This window comes from Ammodytes marinus, assembly GCF_949987685.1.
Source record: "Ammodytes marinus genome assembly, chromosome: 3".
NCBI lineage: Eukaryota > Metazoa > Chordata > Actinopteri > Uranoscopiformes > Ammodytidae > Ammodytes > Ammodytes marinus.
The window spans coordinates 13738707-13757860 of record NC_137232.1 but is presented as its reverse complement, the minus strand read 5'-3'; the positions used below and the strand labels follow the sequence as shown (position 1 = coordinate 13757860).

Here is a 19154-nt window from a genome sequence, read left to right as displayed (position 1 = left end):
TAGGCTACGTAGGCCTACGTAATACGTCAATGCAGCCGCTCAACATGTTACCGCGCATTTTTGAAAGTGAAGCTGGATGAGTTTTCGCCGGCTTACTATTTCATTTCTAGTTCATCATAATCGATATTCGGTAATGGTTGAAAAGCCCACCAACAGTCTCCTCTGCCAAATCGGATCGCCAAACTGTTGTCACATAACAGACTACTACAAGCCGAAATTATGGACTTGTTCAGCGCGATGACACTTTTGATTGCGTGAAGCCACAGTTTTGCACTGTGGGAACTCTGCGCTCCTCCAGCCACGGCCATCGAGGCTGTGCCGGAGACCGACCCCGGTCCAAGCAAGAGAAGACGCACAATTTACAAGAACCTCCGCGGATTTGCAGTTGAGGAAACAGTTGGTCCGTCACAAAGTGACATAGACGAAAAGACTGAGTTCAAGAGAGTATTTTACAGTGTTATTGAAGCTGTGCAAGGAGAGATGGATGCGCGTTTTGGAGAGTAGTAGCAAGCTCATTGGCGCACTGGCTGCTTTGAACCCGGAGTCCGAAAGATATGTTGATGAGGAGGTTGAGCTCGGAGAAACGCCGCCTCCCGCTACTGATAGAAGGGACTGGAGAGAGCACAGCCCTGCCTCCACTCAAAGTAGGCTACCGTTTGTGTGTGTGTGTGTGTGTGTGTGTGTGTGTGTGTGTGTGTGTGTGTGTGTGTGTGTGTGTAATGGCAATGCATATCCTCTGTTGACTGCTTTAAAATGCAATGTTTGAGATATGCGTCTGGTGCTATTTACTATCTATGGTCTGGTGTTAGGCTACATCTAATATGTTGAATAGTCAAGTGTTTTATGGATATTCATAACATTACTTCTATGTAATGTATAGGCCTATTGCTTTAAATTATGGAGGACTGATGTTATAGGCTAGGCTACCGCTGTTGGTTAGTTTAACGTGATGATTAGGCTACGTGCTGCGCGAATAGAGTAGCCTATAGGACTATTAAAAATATACAGTGTACTGTAGGCTAATAATAATTGTGCCCCCCTATGCATTTCATATGCCCCCCTTAAGACTGAGGTCTGGCGACGGGTCTGCAGTGGTGGATGAAGCCATCTTTAGTAACTAGCTTCTTGTCCTTTAAGGCCACAGTAGCTTCTGTAAATTATCCCAAAGGGTGAGGGGGTAGATGACACCTGTATTACACACTGCACCTTTAAAGGACAGTCAACCTGGCTGAAATCCTTGTTATATTTTAATAATACTCTTCCAACAATCACACACTATATTGTGATTATCTATATTAAGAAACCCCAAGAAACAGAAAGGAATCACAGAAATATTGGGGACATCATTTGGCAGTTGAATTTATTTTTTTTTTTATTTTTTTCAATACGTTGAAATTTAACGTTGCCTTTTAAATCAGCATTCACAGTCAAGTCAGCAAGTCACACGTGCCAAATTAGGCTCTGTATACATATTGATTGTTCTTTCAGCCATTGCTATATTATAGTATGCCTCTAATGTCATGATACCTTCGCTTCTCTGTATCACAACACATACTGTATCTAACTATCTCAGCTAAGCATTTGATCTGCAACACACATTTATCTTGATGCCTTTTTCTACCTTTTATCTTCCCACATTCTGGTTCTTCTTTGAACTGATCTGTCTCCCTGTAATACCTGTCAAAGCAGCCATCTCCCACCCACATTCTGTGTGTGTGTGTGTGTGTGTGTGTGTGTGTGTGTGTGTGTGTGTGTGTGTGTGTGTGTGTGTGTGTGTGTGTGTGTGTGTGTGTGTGTGTGTGTGTGTGTGTGTGTGTGTGTGTGTGTGTGTGTGTGTGTGTGTGTGTGGTATAAGATCATTGAGGCAGCTATCCCCCCTTAGTCTTTTTACCTGATAAAAATGGGTCAGCTTTAACATTCTCTCTATGAAGGCAGCTTGTGCTTACAACACTAACGGTGACTTTGTGTGTTTGATATCTTTGAGGTTTCACCCGCTACCCGCTACCTCCGTGAGTGGATATGAATCATAAAGTTCCCGATAAAATGCCAAAAACAGTTGAGATAATCCAGTGATCCATGCCCTTGTTTGTACCTATCTAGAGAGAGAGAGAGAGAAATACAGTATATTTATTTATATATTTTTTCTTACATTTTACACTTTTTTAGTCTGCTTTAAGTCACCCTAGGGTTAGATTCCCGGATACACTGTCATGTTCAAAGTCATGTTGAAAAAGTATTCCATTGCTTTTCTAAAGGAATAGTGTGTAACTTTTTGTAGACGGATTGACATGACAGTAAGTGATGCATAAAAAAAAATACGTCCATAGCAACGGTGAATTAATCTTAACAGCGGTCAGTTAGCGTTATCGAGAAATAATTGCCCGTAGAATGCCTTGATTGACCAATGAAAACACAGCATTTATCGGTGCAGTGTAATAATGATTGCATGGGGAGAATGTATCATCAAAACAAGAGCACATTGGCTTTTTTTTCAATAACCAATGCAGTGTTGTTGGGGCTTAGTCTTGCTTTGAATACTGTAGCACCGGTAATGTTATGAACTTAATGATGGTCGCATTCGAAAAAACGCTGAAAAACCGATCCAATTATGTGCAGGAATTTCACTAACACACACACACACACACACACACACACACACACACACACACACACACACACACACACACACACACACACACACCAGGGCTCTCATTACCGACAGTGTTGGCATGGATACAGAGGGCCAATCCACTGTAGTAATGAGTGAATATTGATTCAAGAAGATCCCACTTATCTGATTTTTACTGCAAAGGGATATTAGAAGCTTCACAAACGGTGTATCAAATGAATCAACTTCAGCGGAGAGTCGTTACAGCCACTGTAGGCCATCGAAAGATTAAAATTTCTTCCGGCTATTATGGCTACCACAGAAATAATAGTAAGGGTTGTTTGCCATCAATAAGCATGCATTGTTGTCATGGTTTTATTGTTGGTGTTGGTGTAGAAACAATGTTCAGTATGTACAGTCAGGCAAGACACTGCAGGTGAATGGGGTGAATATTATTACTTATAGATATCATCATGAAACTTTGCCAGTTGATTACACACATTACATACATTTGGATTTTTCTATATTAATCAAAAATGTGTTTAGACAATTAGCAACATATGAACAAATCCTTAAGTGATAACCTTCACTGCTGCTGTGTGTGTGTGTGTGTGTGTGTGTGTGTGTGTGTGTGTGTGTGTGTGCACCTGTGTATGTGTGCTGAGAATGATTATGGAAAGTGTAGTTGATGTAAGTGCTTTAGAAGTATTGAAAGAAAACTAATGTTGAAACAATGGCCGTTAAAGATGGTTGAATAGGAAAAATATACAGACGCAAACAGACAAGGTTTAGTCAAATAAACACCTCAATATACATTTCGTACCCTTCGTTTACACTAGTATGAAAGAAGACATGTTATGGAAGCGAAATAGCCAAACATCTCAAAATTGACCAGTGCTTGAACTAAAAAAATAATAATATTTTGCCTGCACTGTCTCATCTTAACTATACGACATTGAAACCTGCTTTACTTGATATTCTACCCTTGTATCTTTTGGACACACAGAGGGCTGCCCCGGCCTGTGCAATGGGAATGGCAGGTGCACTCTGGGTAATAACGGCTGGTACTGCGTGTGCCAACTGGGCTGGCGCGGCAACGGCTGTGACACCTCCATGGAAACGGCCTGCAGCGATGTCAAGGACAACGATGGAGGTAAAAACTACACACACACACACACACATGCTCGCAGGCACGCACACACACGCACACATACACACACAGACGCACACATACGTGCACACACGCACAGAAGCACACACACACACGCACACACAAACATGCACACACACAGACGCACACACAGACGCACACACACACACACACACACACACACACACACACACACACACACACACACACACACACACACACACACACACACACACACACACACACACACACACACAGACACACACACACACAGCTTAATACAACAATGGCATACTGATACTGGCCTAGCTTCTACAGTCATGATTTGACTCTGGAATTGACCACTGATTTGAGTACGCACTTGCCTTTTGCTTTCATTCAATGGGTTTTGATTATGATTGTGGCTTCCCCTCGGTCGTATTGAGAACGTCCTCAAGCTGCCGTACGGGTGGGCGATATGGCAAGAATATCATATAAAAAATGATATACAGGGAACGGAGCAGCACATACATAGTGTGATTTGGTTGAGTAAAAGAAAATTGTTGCATATATGAGCATAGAACTGTGACAAATAGAATGTACACTGATGCAAAAAAGCAAACGATCTCTGTGATGACGGACCATTGATATATTCTAATCGTCTTGTATTGTCACATCCTAATGACTTACCTCTATAAACATAGTTAAAGGAAAAAAATTAAAAAAATTCACCCCTAACCTGCCTTATACTTTCCCAAGTTCACAGGTAGTGTTATACAGGTGTGGATGAGGAATGGCTTTAAGTCAGTTAGTTGGACAAACAGGGTTTCATTAAATGGCGGAGTAGCTTTAGCCCGAGGTCTGGAGCATGTGCTGCTGCTAGCCCACCAAGGAAGTCCCTGATCTGCCCTCTAACTACCCCCAGGACAAACACACACACACACACACACACACACACACACACACACACACACACACACACACACACACACACACACACACACACACACACACACACACACACACACACACACACACAGACACACAGACAGACACACACACACACATAACACACACACACACACACACACACACACACACACACACACACACACACACACACACACACACACACACACACACAGCCACACACAGCCACACTCCTGAGGCCAAGTGCAAGACGTGACTTTCTTTCTTCCAGACCTCATTCTGGGCTTGTGAAATATATATATATGTGTGTGTGTGTGTGTGTGTGTGTGTGTGTGTGTGTGTGTGTGTGTGAGCGCGCGTGCTAGCTGTTTGTCTCCCCATCACTATGAAGAGACCGAGGGGGTTTTCACTGGCAAAGATGTGGCACTGCTGGGAATCTGACTGAGTCCTGACAGCACGGTTATTTTTATCACCCATCTGGCCACACACACACACGCGCGCACGCGCACATGCACACACACACACACACACACACACACACACACACACACACACACACACACACACACACACACACACACACACACACACACACATGCCGCCCTGATAGCAAGAGGTTTAGGAAGTCCAATGACCCACTTCAGCAAAGTAAAGTGCAGTGCACAGCAGCATTTTCTGTCTTGTATTACAGTAAGAGAACCAAGAGCAATGCTAGAGGTTTTCAGATGGACAATGCTTAGCTCCAATCTTTATTTATTCATTGTTTTATGAAACTTTACTGTATTACTACAAAGGCTGTTGGACTGTGGAATAAGTGTGATGATGAGCTGAACAAATTTAAAATGTTATCCAAACTAAAAAGAAAAAACTTAAATAAACTAAATACTGAATTATGAGCTGGACCAGTGATTTGGTCATGTATTGTGTGTGGACTGTTTGATGGTTTTGGTTAATCTGTTCCCATTGTTTTGTTCTTGTTTTACATAAGCATTGACTGAGTGTAACATCATGGACTCTGATGGATGCAAATTCAACTTCAATTATTTATGAATGAATACTGTTTAGAAAATAAGAGGGGCCAGGACCAGATAACTTCTCCCTAAACATTTAGAAAATGAATGATATTTTTTGAATTACTTATTTTCTTTATATTAATTAATAATGCATCAGGAGACTTAAATGTAAATGCTGACTGTCTATTGCCAGGTGTGTGTCCAGGCTATTGTCTAATCAGTGTGTTTGTGTGTGTGTGTGTCTGTCTTTATGTGTGTATTTGTGTGTGTGTGTGTGTGTGTGTGTGTGCGTGCGTCTGTGTGTGCTTGCTTGCCTGTGTGTTTACCTGCCTGCCCCTTGTGTGTGTGTGTGTTCTACCCCCCCCCCCCCCCCCCTCATCAGACGGTCTGGTTGACTGTATGGACCCAGACTGCTGCCTGCAGACGTCCTGTCACAGCACGGCTCTGTGTGTGGGTTCCCCTGACCCCCTGGACATCATCCAGGAGACCCAGCCCTCGTCCCCTCACACCAACCTCAGGACCTTCTACGACCGCGTGGGCTTCCTGGTGGGACGCGACAGCACACACGTCATCCCGGGACCCAACCCCTTCGACGGGAAGTAAGTGACTATAGCATTACCTGTTGTTTCTATTTTTTTTTAAATTGGGAGGAATTTTTGCTTTTTAATTTTTTGTTTATTTATTTTTTAATATATTTTCATTACTTGTTGTTTCTATATATATATATATTTTTTTAAATTGTATTGGACAGTTTGGAGAGGCAGAGATGAAATGGGGTAGAGAGGGGAATGACATGCAGAGAACGACCCGGGCTGGATTCTAACCCGGGTCTGCTGTGAAGAGGACTGCATCTTTATCGAACCCCTACACCACGAGTACCCTCACTTGCATTGTTTTATTGTGTGTGTTGAACTTATGTATACTTTTGTTAAAGGTGGAGTCAGCGATTCTGGAGAAACCTTGTTGTCAAAATCACTTTTGGTTTAAATCAGTGAATATCTCCTCACGATCCGCTACCTGTCCGTACTGTGTGTGTGCGCTGAAAATAAAATCTGGCGTTAAACCCCAGCCTAGGCTCTGTAAACGGGCATGTTGCTGGTTAGAGTGGGACCCCTTTGTTCACATACACAATCGTTGACTCCACCTTTAAGCACTTTGTAACCTAGGTTCTGAAAGGTGCAACCTTCTGTAATCACTAAATATTTTATTCTCCTGTGGAGCGGATATCAATCTGTTGCCTTGTTTATGCGTCATCTTTTGTTTTTCCTGCATATTGTCCTTGGGAAAAAATGCACCTGTTGGAAGACCAAGAAGAAGAAGTACTATAGAATAAATAACTAAATACATCTTCACCTCACCGCTTGATATTGTGGGAAGACTTGAGGCAGTGGTGGATGATGCCATATTTAGTAACTAGCTTCCTGTCCTTGAAGGCCACCGTAGCTTCTGTACATTTTCCAAACGGACAGGGTAGAAAGGGAGTGTTCACATCTACATTTTTCACCGCTTGTTGACACCGTGATACACCTGGCTCCAAAAGGCATCTCATATTCATATATTGTGATTACTTGTGCTGTAATCCATCTGGAGGACACACACTCACACACACTCCCAGAGGTAAGGGGCTCACGACACACACCAAGCCCCATGCAATCTGAGACGCTTTCAAATCAGGCAAGATGGCTGTCAAAAAACGTCCCACAAGAATCGACTGAATTTATTTCCTTTTGTCTCATTTTCTTTTCATCTTTAATAGCTTGTGCGCCGGTGGTGTCAGTGTATTTGCATGTGGATCTCTCTCATCTCGGAGAAGAATACTCCTCTAAAAACAAACAAATAAACAGTAGAAACTATATTAATGGGGGATGAAATAGGTTGGGAATATTTCAAATCATTAAAGGTGCACTATGCAATTTCAGATGAGTGGGGGGTTGTTTACATTGGCAGAGCCTGCAGTTAGTTTACACAATATATTTTCTTTACATGCAATTCTTAGTATTGAATAATTAAATCATCATCAATCATAACTAAATATTTCTGCTGCTGTAAACATCAACAGTGAAACTTTTCAGGAAGCTTTTCTAACTTCAAACAGTGTTCCAGGGATCACATTTTGCTGTGGGGAAAGTTTGTTAATTCCGTTATGAGAATATACCCTTAGAAAATGTTCAATTATCTTACTGTAACACACTCAGCGTTGCATATTTCACCTTCAAAGAATAAAATACCTAAGTTGAGAATATTACAAATTATTAATAATAATGCAAATGATTCATTTTATTTCTAGGCGCCTTTTAAAACACTCGAGACAAATTGGCATTCTTACAAAGAATCCTTGAGGCCCGGCCTCACATCCGGTCCCTATGCCTGCCTTTTTAAGCGGAATGGTTCTTTTAGCTAACTTCCTGTCAGTTACTGCAGTTAGGAGTCCCCTCGCTCGTCCCTACGTCACCACATTAATGCACTGCGGTCTTCAAGCAGCGAGTTATCTAGCATCAGCTCAGATCCATAAGTGTGATAAAACATGATAAAAACCATCAAAACAGACATTGGGAAGGATTTTTACCTGCTCCGCCATTGTAGGCGCATAAACATTCACCCATGTGTCGCTCTGGCGTGCACCGGCAGTGAGACCATGAGTGAGACGGGTGCGGACGGGTGTCGTTTTGTAGCGTTCTCTCTTGTGATTGGTTAAAAGTTTGGGATACTACATAAAGTTTAATTGCTTATTACATGCAGAGCAGCTGACTAAGAGATTGGCGCACATCATGTAAGTGATCACTGTATGAATAAAGAGAGTTTTAACACTTATATTAATATAAATACACCGCTTACTTCACCTTTAAGGCATTTGTTACTTTATTATTTTAATTAGTTTTTAAATATAATGGCAGAAGGTGATGGTGTCAGACAGTCCTATTTTTAGGGAACACTGCTGTTATACACACAAACAAACAACAGTCACAACAAAATAAATTGAGGATGAAATAACCTCGGAATATTTCAAATGATTGTCACTACTGATGTATAATGTTATAAAGCTGTGTCAAACAACAGCCGAGACATCAAACAGACTTCACAGCGTATAGTTATTTAAGGGATTTTTTTCTACTATATATATTTATTTGTTTTGTACATGATGGCAAATAGGTTATGGTTTCAGACATCTCTATGTTTAGTCAGGCAGAGCTGCTGTGTTTTTATTTATTTTTTCTTCTTGAAGGGAAAATCAATTTCAGAAGTGTCCTTGCTCATCAGGATCCTATGTGTTCTTTGCAACACAACACATCTTAGTGTTGGCTGTTTTTCTGCTTGTTGAAATGTGTGCATCATTTTGTTTGCCAACCTTATGCTGGCCATCTTACTGTGTTGTGCACAAAAACAAGTCTAATGTACAATACCTCTACATTGTCCCTATCGGATTTTTTGAATTATTTAGCTATCTGCCTACAATTAGACATTAGTAGTATTTCTCTTCGCGTTTAGAAAAAGGAAAAACATCTTTCTGTATGAAAACATGGTTGGATAGATGGATGGATGGGGGTAGGTGGATGGATGGATATATAGATAGATAGACAGACAGACAGACAGACAGACAGACAGACAGACAGACAGACAGACAGACAGACAGACAGACAGAATTATTGCGCATAATTGAAATTACATATAAAAAAGACCCGTCAACTCATCATCAAATGTCAACACCTGCCTGTGACTATTTTGCGATAGTGTCAGCCTTCACTTGAGAACAGCCCTTATAACACACTCTGTGACATATTCCCTCGTTGACATTTCTCAATCTCTCTCTCACACACACACACACACACACACACACACACACACACACACACACACACACACACACACAGTCTCTCTCAAGCACCACTCAACATTTTCATTTAATTTCATTTATTTATTACGGCTCACGGCCATAGCACAATGAATTGATCTTGCAACCTCTGCTCAACAGTTCTTTTCAGCCAGTTAATGTTGTTGTACTTTTGAGTTATCCAGATGTATGACAACCCGCAGTCATCCAGTATCTGTTTCACCTGTGATACCCAGGGTGAAGCATACACACCGCTGCTATGCAGGCTGTGTAGCTGATTGTACATGATTTTACTAAGTTTACTTTCTAACAGTCTCCCCCAATATCCAATTATTATTTTTTTAACTGTAACACAGTGTGGGTACCGCCCAAGTTCCCCATATAACATATTACTGCAGGTTGTCATTTTAACTTTTAAGATGTACTTTAGAAATTTGAGATGTAGTTTTTCTAACAGATGCAGTTTCTCAAACCCCCACACTTCACATGCATACAACATAACTGGAGTAACCAACTTATCAAAAAGGTCCAGAGTGACATCTACAGAAAGCTGAAGCGTTCTGCATTTATTGAGTAAAGCAAACATTGCGCGCAATGCTTTCTTATGCAGTTCCTCAATAGCAATTTTAAATGAGCCATCATAACTCATGACGACACCAAGATATCTAAAACAATGTAACACACTTCCTCACCGGACAGCGGAAGGGGAAAGTAGTGTATAAGGGTTTAGTAATAAATATACTCTTGTCTCTCTCTTTCTCTCTCTCTCTCTCTCTCTCTCACTCTCTCTCTCTCTCTCTCTCTCTCTCTCTCTCTCTCTCTCTCTCTCTCTCTCTCTGTCTGTGGAAGATGGTGATGCATTTCATAAATAAGTTAAAAAAATCACGAATCTTGAGCTGTAAGATTGGAGCCTATGCCTGGTTGGGCTCACCTAAAAATATCAGTGTTAATCTATTATTCATGCGTTGGTATTCATTGCACACACCCACCACCCCATACTGACAGAGATGGGCGCAGTTATGACAGGGGGGTGTGTGTGTGTGTGGGGGGGGGGGGGGGGGGGGGGGGTTTGATGTGCCTTTTCCTTAGTCACTTGATCACCCACTGTATTGATCCAATGACCACTTCCTTATGCTACTATAGACATGTTGGCTTGAGGTTTTATGATTTTTGTTTGATGTTTTTGCCACCACATAAAGAAAGCTGCATAGGTGTCATTTGTATGAAAGCCATTTGCCACTACTGCATGAAATGTTCTCCAATTTCACGAGAGAGAGAGAGAGAGAGAGAGAGAGAGAGAGATGGAGGGAGAGAGAGAGTGAGAGAGAGATGGAGGGAGAGAGAGAGGGAGAGGTAGAGAGAGAGATGGGGGGCAAGAGACAGAGAGAGATAGAAAGAGATGGAGAGAGAGATAGAGAGAGAGAGATGGGGGGTGAGAGAGAGAGAGGTGAGCGAGTAAGAGAGAGGGGGGTGAGAGAGAGAGGACGAGAGAGAGAGATGGAGAGATAGAGGGAGATAGATTGAGAGGGGAGGTGAGCGAGAAAGAGGGAGGGGGGAGAAAGAGAGAGAGAAAGTGAGATGGAGAGAGAGATAGAGAGAGAGGGAGAGAGATTGAGTGAGTGCCAAGGTTCCAGCAGTGTAGACTGACTAGAATAGTAAACAGGGATTTTGTTCATGGAACAATTTTGGCAAAGATTGATGGCTGGCTTCCTGTGAAGCCATTGTCTCATTTACTTGCACCATTATTACTTTATATATATGTTTTATATATAGCCTATAACTGTCTTTATTAGCATTAGACCATAAGTGTCAGAACATCTCTGGCAAGTTTTGGTTCTAGTGCGCTCAATACATTTAGGTTACTTTAGTTTATAGGCTACACACGTCATCGTCATATCATTATTAAATTCATATTTAACAAATAATAATTTCATGACACACTTTATGGCATTGCAGAAAGCGTGAAATAACCCACAAAGAGCTGTTCAGAGGACGGCCAATACTGTTGAATGTACAGTACAGCAGAATAACTAGACATTAAGCACACTTCACAATAGACACACATCACAATAGTTACCATCCAACACAAATACCACAACAGAAGACAATCCCAGTACATATACATTACATAGTGACTGAATCAATGATCATATGTTAACAGCAGTTTTCCCTTCAGCATTTTCTTAAAGATTGAGATTTTAGGACGCAATTGTTCCAAGCGTTCATCAAGCTCGGTCCATATCTGGGCTACACAACTCTCTGTGTTAGCATTAGACCATTAGTGTCAGACTATCTTTTGTCTTGTTTAGTTTTCAGTGTGCTCAATACCTTTTAGCAGTAGCCTATTTCATTATTTGGAGAGCTTAACATTTACATTGATGCCTCATTGTGCATTCTTCAGTGTGCCCTGAAACATACAGACAGGGTGAGAGAGAGATAAAGAGATAGTAAGGGAGAGAGAGAGAGAGAGACAGACAGACAGACAGACAGACAGACAGACAGACAGACAGACAGACAGACAGACAGACAGACAGACAGACAGACAGACAGACAGACAGACAGACAGAGAGAGAGACACACAGACAGAGATAGAGACAGAGAGGAGAGAGAGAGGGGGACAGAGAGAGAGCTGTAGTTATGCTTTTATTTGCAGCAGGCTCTACCCTGTAATCAAGTGATTTGCGTGGATAATGATGTTGATGTTGCGTCTGTGGTGGTGGTTGTAGCCCCATTTATCAGCCTGGCTCATTGAATGTTCTCTGTACCTAAAGTGGCTACGAGGATTTATTCTAGCGCCCCCTTTGGACATACATGGTAGTGTTTTAACTACACCAGCGCCTCCTGACCTAAAGATCTTTGCTAGCACGTGGTGGCGGAGCGTGTATGTGTTTAGGAAGCGAGTGAAAGAGAGATGGCAGGATGCATGGCCATGAGGTAATGTATTTATATGTCAGATTAATAATGGTAATATGACCATGGTGAAGCAAAGTAAACTTTGATTTAGTAGCATTCATAAACACAGGATGTTCTGGTCTGCCTGCTGTATATTGTTTTGTCTAAACTGCCGGGGATTCAGACCCTAACAAAGGAATTAATAAAAATAGCATTGTTTTCACTCAGTGCGTTTACATGCAGACTCATAATCGGAAAACTAAACGAATAAGACCCCAACAGGACATTTAAACTGCATGTAAACACCTTTATCCGATCTACTTCGGACACAAATCGGCACAATAACGGACAAGAGAAGTCGGATAAGAACACCTAGATAATTCGTTCATTGTCGGCTTTCTCTCTGCATGTATACAGGGATCGGATATCGCATATCAGACTTCTCGTTCTGTGCTTGTGTGCCTGCGCGTGATAGGCTACACCATAGACATGTCTATGGGCTACACCATGGGTTATTGACGGAAGGGAACCGGACGTGGCTCTAAAACCACTTGTTGAAAGCATGGTTAAAAGGGCTACAGCGCCACCTAGCATAGTGGAGACAGCCATGCATCGGACATTTATCCGATTTCTGAAAGGCCATGTATACTCAGACAAGTGGCACGGTCCGTTCGAGTGTCTTGTTCGATATATGTGATAATCCAATCTAGTTGTGCCATGGAAACGCACTGACTGATGGTCTCGTTTTCTGTCACAGTTCATTTACGATCGTCAGTGGAAAAATTAGGAACTTTTAAATGTTTCATAAACATTTAAAAGTTCCTTGTAGGATCTTTAAATAAGGAAATTTATTTTGTCTGAAATACTAAAAAGCCGTTCAATTTCCTCACAATTACGAGCTTGGGGAGGGGGTATAAAATTGAGTCACACCAGTATGTCTTTGATGCATATTTATGGCATTTATTTTCCTGCATTTTATATTCGTCAAAGGTTGTTTAGTCTCATTATGAAGTCATTGAAACAGTGTGTGGTATCAGCTTGATAGTTGATAGTTTACTCACATGGGCTGCAATGTTTCATTTTTCAACATGTCCTAACGTTGCCCTCTGTGTGTGATGTATGATGAACTGAAGGTTGGAGATGTTTTTGTGTGTGTGTGTGTGTGTGTGTTTGCGTGCGTGCGTGTGTATCTGTGTGTGCGTGTGTGTGTGTGAAGGTGTCTGCTTTGTTGGATAATCTTGGACTGTAGCAAAATCTCACACAGAGTCAAAAAATTATAATCTTGGCAGCGAAATTCTCCACACTTGCTCTTCCATTTGCGATTCCATTCTGTTGTATTTGATGTCAATATTTAAATCATTTGTCTAGAGCAGTCCCCCCCTCCCCCCCGTGTGTCTTGGGTTTCACGGAGGAGATAGTTCCACTCTCACAGCCGCGTCTGAAGAGAATGTGGACGATTTCTTCTTCAAATAAAGACGCTAAAATAAACTGTGGGCATGAATGATTCATCGCACACGGCCAGAGCCACAGAGCTGCATTAACTCAAGGCCTCACACTGCAGGGGGAAAAAGCACTGGTCAATCTTTTGAGATTGTTTGGTCTATTTTGCTTCTTTAACATGTATTTTTTCATACTATATGAATTAAATGTCCAAAATGTAGATTTAGATGTTAATTTGACTACATCGAATCTGTCTGCGTCTATATATTTTTCTTATACAACTGTCTATAATGGCTATTATCTCAACATTTGCTTGTTTTTCTACACAAATCACAACTTCTGAAGCACTCACATCAACTTAACTTTCCAGAATCGCTATGCTATGCACAATTCTGAAGGTTATAACAAAGAGCTTGTATCATATGTTGTTAATGGTCTGTTTTATGATACATTTTTGTATTAAAATCATGCAGAAAGTACATTTTTTTTAGACCTAACATAATATTTCTTGATTTATAAAATAAAAAAGGCAGTATCCAAAACCTGTTCTGAAAAAACCTTCGACACTTATAGGAAGTAAAAGTGAAATAAAGATTTGACCTGGACTAACTTTAACTTAACTATTAGAGATGCAAATATAATTTAATAATAATTCTTTATTTCAGAACCAGGGGGATCCATATCACTACAGACAGCAACAACAAACAGACAAACACAGTAAAACAGAGTCAAATCAAAAATACAAAGCACAAACACATAACTAGTTACATTTTGCCAAATTTGCTTTTCAAACCTTTGTGAAAATGTGTAATACAAACAAAATATTGTTTTAATGTTTTACTCAACTGGCAAAGTTACCTGACATTATCCATACGTTAACCCCCCCCCCCCCCCCCCCCCCCACTCCCATTCACCTGCAGTGTCTCCCTTGAGTAATTCTATGTAAATGCCTTTAATCAGGTTATCAATCTTTTGGGTCCAAAGCCAAGGATATGTGGTGGCTTGTTTACAGTGCAGTCAGTGGTGGACAGCCAAGGTCTTGTGAAGGGGAGTCGGCCTAATTAACATAAGAGTGGTTACCATGGGACCGGGGTGGCGTGGGGGGTGAATGATCTTGCCTCTGGTAAGGACATGTTGAGGGTTAGCTACTTACACACCGGTGTTAATCGTTTCCAGTATGTGGCATTGTGTTTAAAACCCAGATGTGTTTTAAAAATAGCCCAATGGTCTAATGAAGAAGTGGCAGTCGTTAGGGGAGTTGTTATTATGCACATGACTACAGAACATGGTGGCTGATCATGAGGTGGGCCTTGCTAAAGACGATTTAATGTAGTTATATGTGACTATGTACAGTATGCATGCATTTTTTTAAGGCAGGAAGGCATTTGTGACTTTGTTTGAGAATGTAGCCAAGGTGGTCTAATGAAGAATTGGCCTTTGTGAGTGGAGTTATTTTTTGCACACAACTACAGAAATGGGTAGCTGACCATGAAGTGGCCTTCTTAACAATGTACCCACAATATAATGTATTTAAATGTGACTATGTCAGATTAATAATGGTAAAATGACCATGGTTGTTTACCTATGTAGAGCCTGCAGTTATTACTTTCTAAAATGTATTTGATCCACATGGAATTCTTAGTATTGAATAATTATATCATCATAAACCAAAGCCAAATTATAAATTAGGCACCTGGTATCAACCGTGAGACTAGAATATGTTTGTAAACCAAACTTTGGGCCCTGCTGCTGTAAACACCAACAGTGAAACAGTAACTTTTCAGGAAGCTTTTCTAACTTCAGACAGTGTTCCAGGGATGACATTTTGCCTGGGAGTAAAAGTTTGTACATTCAGTTATGAGAATATACCTTAGAAAATGTTCAACTTCTCTGACACACACAGAGTTACATAGTGCAGCATTTAGAGTGTGAATTTGGATTTCCTCCCAGTATTGATTGTTGGGGGGACTGATGATCTAGTCTGATGTATGCAGGTTCTAGACCCCTATAGTGTCTGTCTGAGAAACTGTATTGATAAGCAGCCAAGGAAAGTCTTGCAATCTGCGGTAGCTGCTATTATTCCCCTCGCTTGTTCGCTGTAATAGAAAAGATAAGCCCTCTTTCTTCTTTTTTTTTTTTATTTTTTTAATTAGTGCAGAACCAAACTAAAGCTTTCCCTTTCTCATTATCTTGCCATTCTGGGTAGGAAACCCCTTAGAGACGTCCTGGGAGGAAGTGCTGTTGTTTTGTTGTTGTTATGGCCGTCTGCTTTTATGGAGTATAATGTTATGTTTGGAGAGCATCAGCACTGTTTATTTTATAACACGTTTACTGCTCTCAATACGTTTGTGTTGACTGGAGAAGGACATTTCTAATTGTTTTCTATAATTGTTGTGTAAAATGGATTAACACCTATACATCTGTAGATACCACTTTTTTAAAACAGGTTTGTTTACACTATTCAGAAAGGTGTTGATGCATGTCTATGGTAATGTTGGATAATAGGTGATGACATAGTTAATTGACATGTGTTAATATGTTTAACCGTCCCTATTTGCATATATAAAGTGGACAGACACCAACATTAGAGAACCGACAATGTAGTGCAATCTAATGCCACCACTTGCTTACAGGATTGAATCAAGGACTATTGTTTTTTGGATTGTCTTGTTTTGTATTGGTGTACCTGTATGTAGAAAAGTTTGGTCAATCCAGCCCGGGCCGTTCTCTGCATATCATTCCCCTCCCTTCCCCATGTCAGCTCTGTCTCTCCACACTGTCAATAAAGCTTGGAAAATGCCTGAAAATAATCTTTAAAAATAAATAGAAAAAGTATTCCTTGATAGTAACTGTGTGTGTTTTTCTAACTCTATCACAGCCATGCGTGTGTCATCCGTGGACAAGTTGTGACATCGGACGGGACACCTCTGGTTGGAGTCAACATTAGTTTCATCAACAACCCGTCCTATGGTTACACTATCACTAGGCAGGATGGAAGGTATGAGCCCACACACACACACACACACACACACACACACACACACACACACACACACACACACACATGTTTGTACGACTGTATGTGTGAGGACACTTATTGACATAATGCATTCCCTAGCCCTTTACCCTAACCCTTACCTTCAAACAAATTGCCTGACCCCAACCCTTACACTAACGTAACATAAACCTAATTCATGCCTGAACCTTAAAACCTAGTGTTAACCCTCAAACAGCCCTTTAATGGCCTAAAGTGAGTGTGAAAAATGTCCTCACTCTGAATGTCGAAAACTCAAAATTGGTACTCACAAAAATAATTGTACACACACACACACACACACACACACACTAAAACCAAAACCAAATGCCACCAATCTCTCTAAATATGCTTTACGGAGATGTGAGGTTGTTATTCATTATTGTCACACGCTGCCGTTTATCTGCTGTGCTGAATTCTAACAACGGAAGGGAAGAAAACACACAGTGGCCACGGCAAACTGTGCCTTCATTGGTCTGCTCTCTGCTTTTCATTTGGTCCAATTTTAGGAGGAGGCTTTTTCTCGGCTCAATTCCCAGAGAAATCAAACAAAGGCCCTTCTGGTGCGATAATAAGTTATGCTTCGGTGGCAGCAGAGAGGGGAAGGAATAAAAAATGTGCCCGTTCAAAGTAGCTCATTTTTGGGGCCTTTAAACATAGTACAGATGGACATTATTTACTTGACAAAATAAGAAGATTTTTAGAGAAGTAAGTGAGTGAGACGTTTTAGTTTAGGCCACAGTATTTTTGCTTTGAATATGTCTAGTTTAGGCTTAATAAGTGGTTGTTTTCTAGATAATTTAAAGTTATAGTGCGTAATTTCTGTCGCCCCCCCCCCAACCCCCACACGAGGAATTCCGAGTCATTACAACAACACTGTCGGTGCATCTACATGGGGTAAAGCCTTCAGTGATCGTGCATGGATTTTATACCTTCTGCTGTATACGTCCAGGTTTTTTCTTAGCAGTAGAATCAACAACTGAAAAATTTCTTGATTTTTCTTTCTCAAATTTTTGGGCAATTCCATCACCCTTTTTTCTGAACCAATACTTTGAAATCCTTCGAAACACTGCGGCTACTGACTAGTGTCTTGGAAAGCCAACACTAATTCACGCTGTGTTGTGTAGCAGCACGGTTTGCCAATAAGCCTTACTAACACAGACTACAATGAATAAAATATACAGGTGGGTATTTGAGGTTATGAATGCAATCTGATCTAATAAAATAATGTGTTTGTAAGAGACCAAAAAAGTACAGAGGCAACATTAGCCAAAGTTCTTTTCTCAAGCCTTTGTTTATCACTACAGGATACACATTTGAAACCAGTGTGAGGTTTTTGTTTGGGATTTCTCTGAGAACTCCCCCGATGCCAAAAACAGCTGGCATAGAAAGCTCGCAGAAAGCCAAATACAGAACTAAGACTTTTTCACTTGTTATTATTCGAACCAATTCAACACAGAACAATTGATTTTCCTCCAAAGGGGATCTAGTGTTGCTAGCTGATTCTACTGCTAAGAGAAAAACCTGGACGTACAGCAGAAGGTATAACATCCATGTGTGATCACTGAAGGCTTATCTCATGTAGATGCATCGACAGTGTTGTTGTAATTACTCAGAATTCCTCATTGAGTGTATGTGTGCGGGGGGAGGGGGAAATTGGGGCGACCGAAGTTACACACTATAGCTTTAATTGCTTCATTCCGTCCATCTTTTTTTGTCAGTATCCTCTTCCTAGATTTACTATATGATGTAATGGAATATATCTCATATCCATTAAGCGTCTCTACTTTACTTATTTCAACTGCTCACCAATTCCTTCACACTTCACACCTACCTATTCCAATCTCCCTCTGCCCTTATTCCTACTAGCACTCTGGCCGGTGCCCTTTCATATTTCCTGTACTTTTCTTGAGCTGCGATCTCATTTTCACCTACTCCACTGCACTGGCTTCCTTCCTCTCTAAACTGTAACCACATAGGTGTGTCCAAAATGTTCTTAAGCTTGACTACATTTTTCTTTTCATTCACAAAGGTCTACACTATTTTCTTAGGTGTTGGATAAAGCCAGAGTTAAAATCTTGGCTCCAGCCTTTTTCATTCTATGTATATATAACAAAAAGTACTACATCATTTACATATCAAAATGCCTTTTCTGCATGTTTTAGTGAACATAATGTATCATAAATTAGACAATTAACAACATATGAACAAATCCTTTTGTAATAACCTTCAGAATAGTGCCAAGAATGACTATGAAAAAGTGTAGTCAATGTAAGTGC

General features: G+C 40.8%; 1 protein-coding gene across 1 annotated transcript in view; it reads left to right on the top strand.

Moving 5' to 3' along the window:
* The window catches only part of tenm4 (teneurin transmembrane protein 4), a gene marked incomplete at both ends in the record, with an annotated part of 180674 nt that overhangs the window by 98420 nt on the left and 63100 nt on the right, over positions 1–19154 (top strand). The window contains 3 exons of the mRNA XM_080054064.1: positions 3615–3761; positions 6063–6279; positions 16720–16839. Of these exons, the coding sequence (XP_079910190.1) occupies positions 3615–3761; positions 6063–6279; positions 16720–16839 (484 nt within the window). The remainder of the gene's footprint in view (positions 1–3614; positions 3762–6062; positions 6280–16719; positions 16840–19154) is intronic.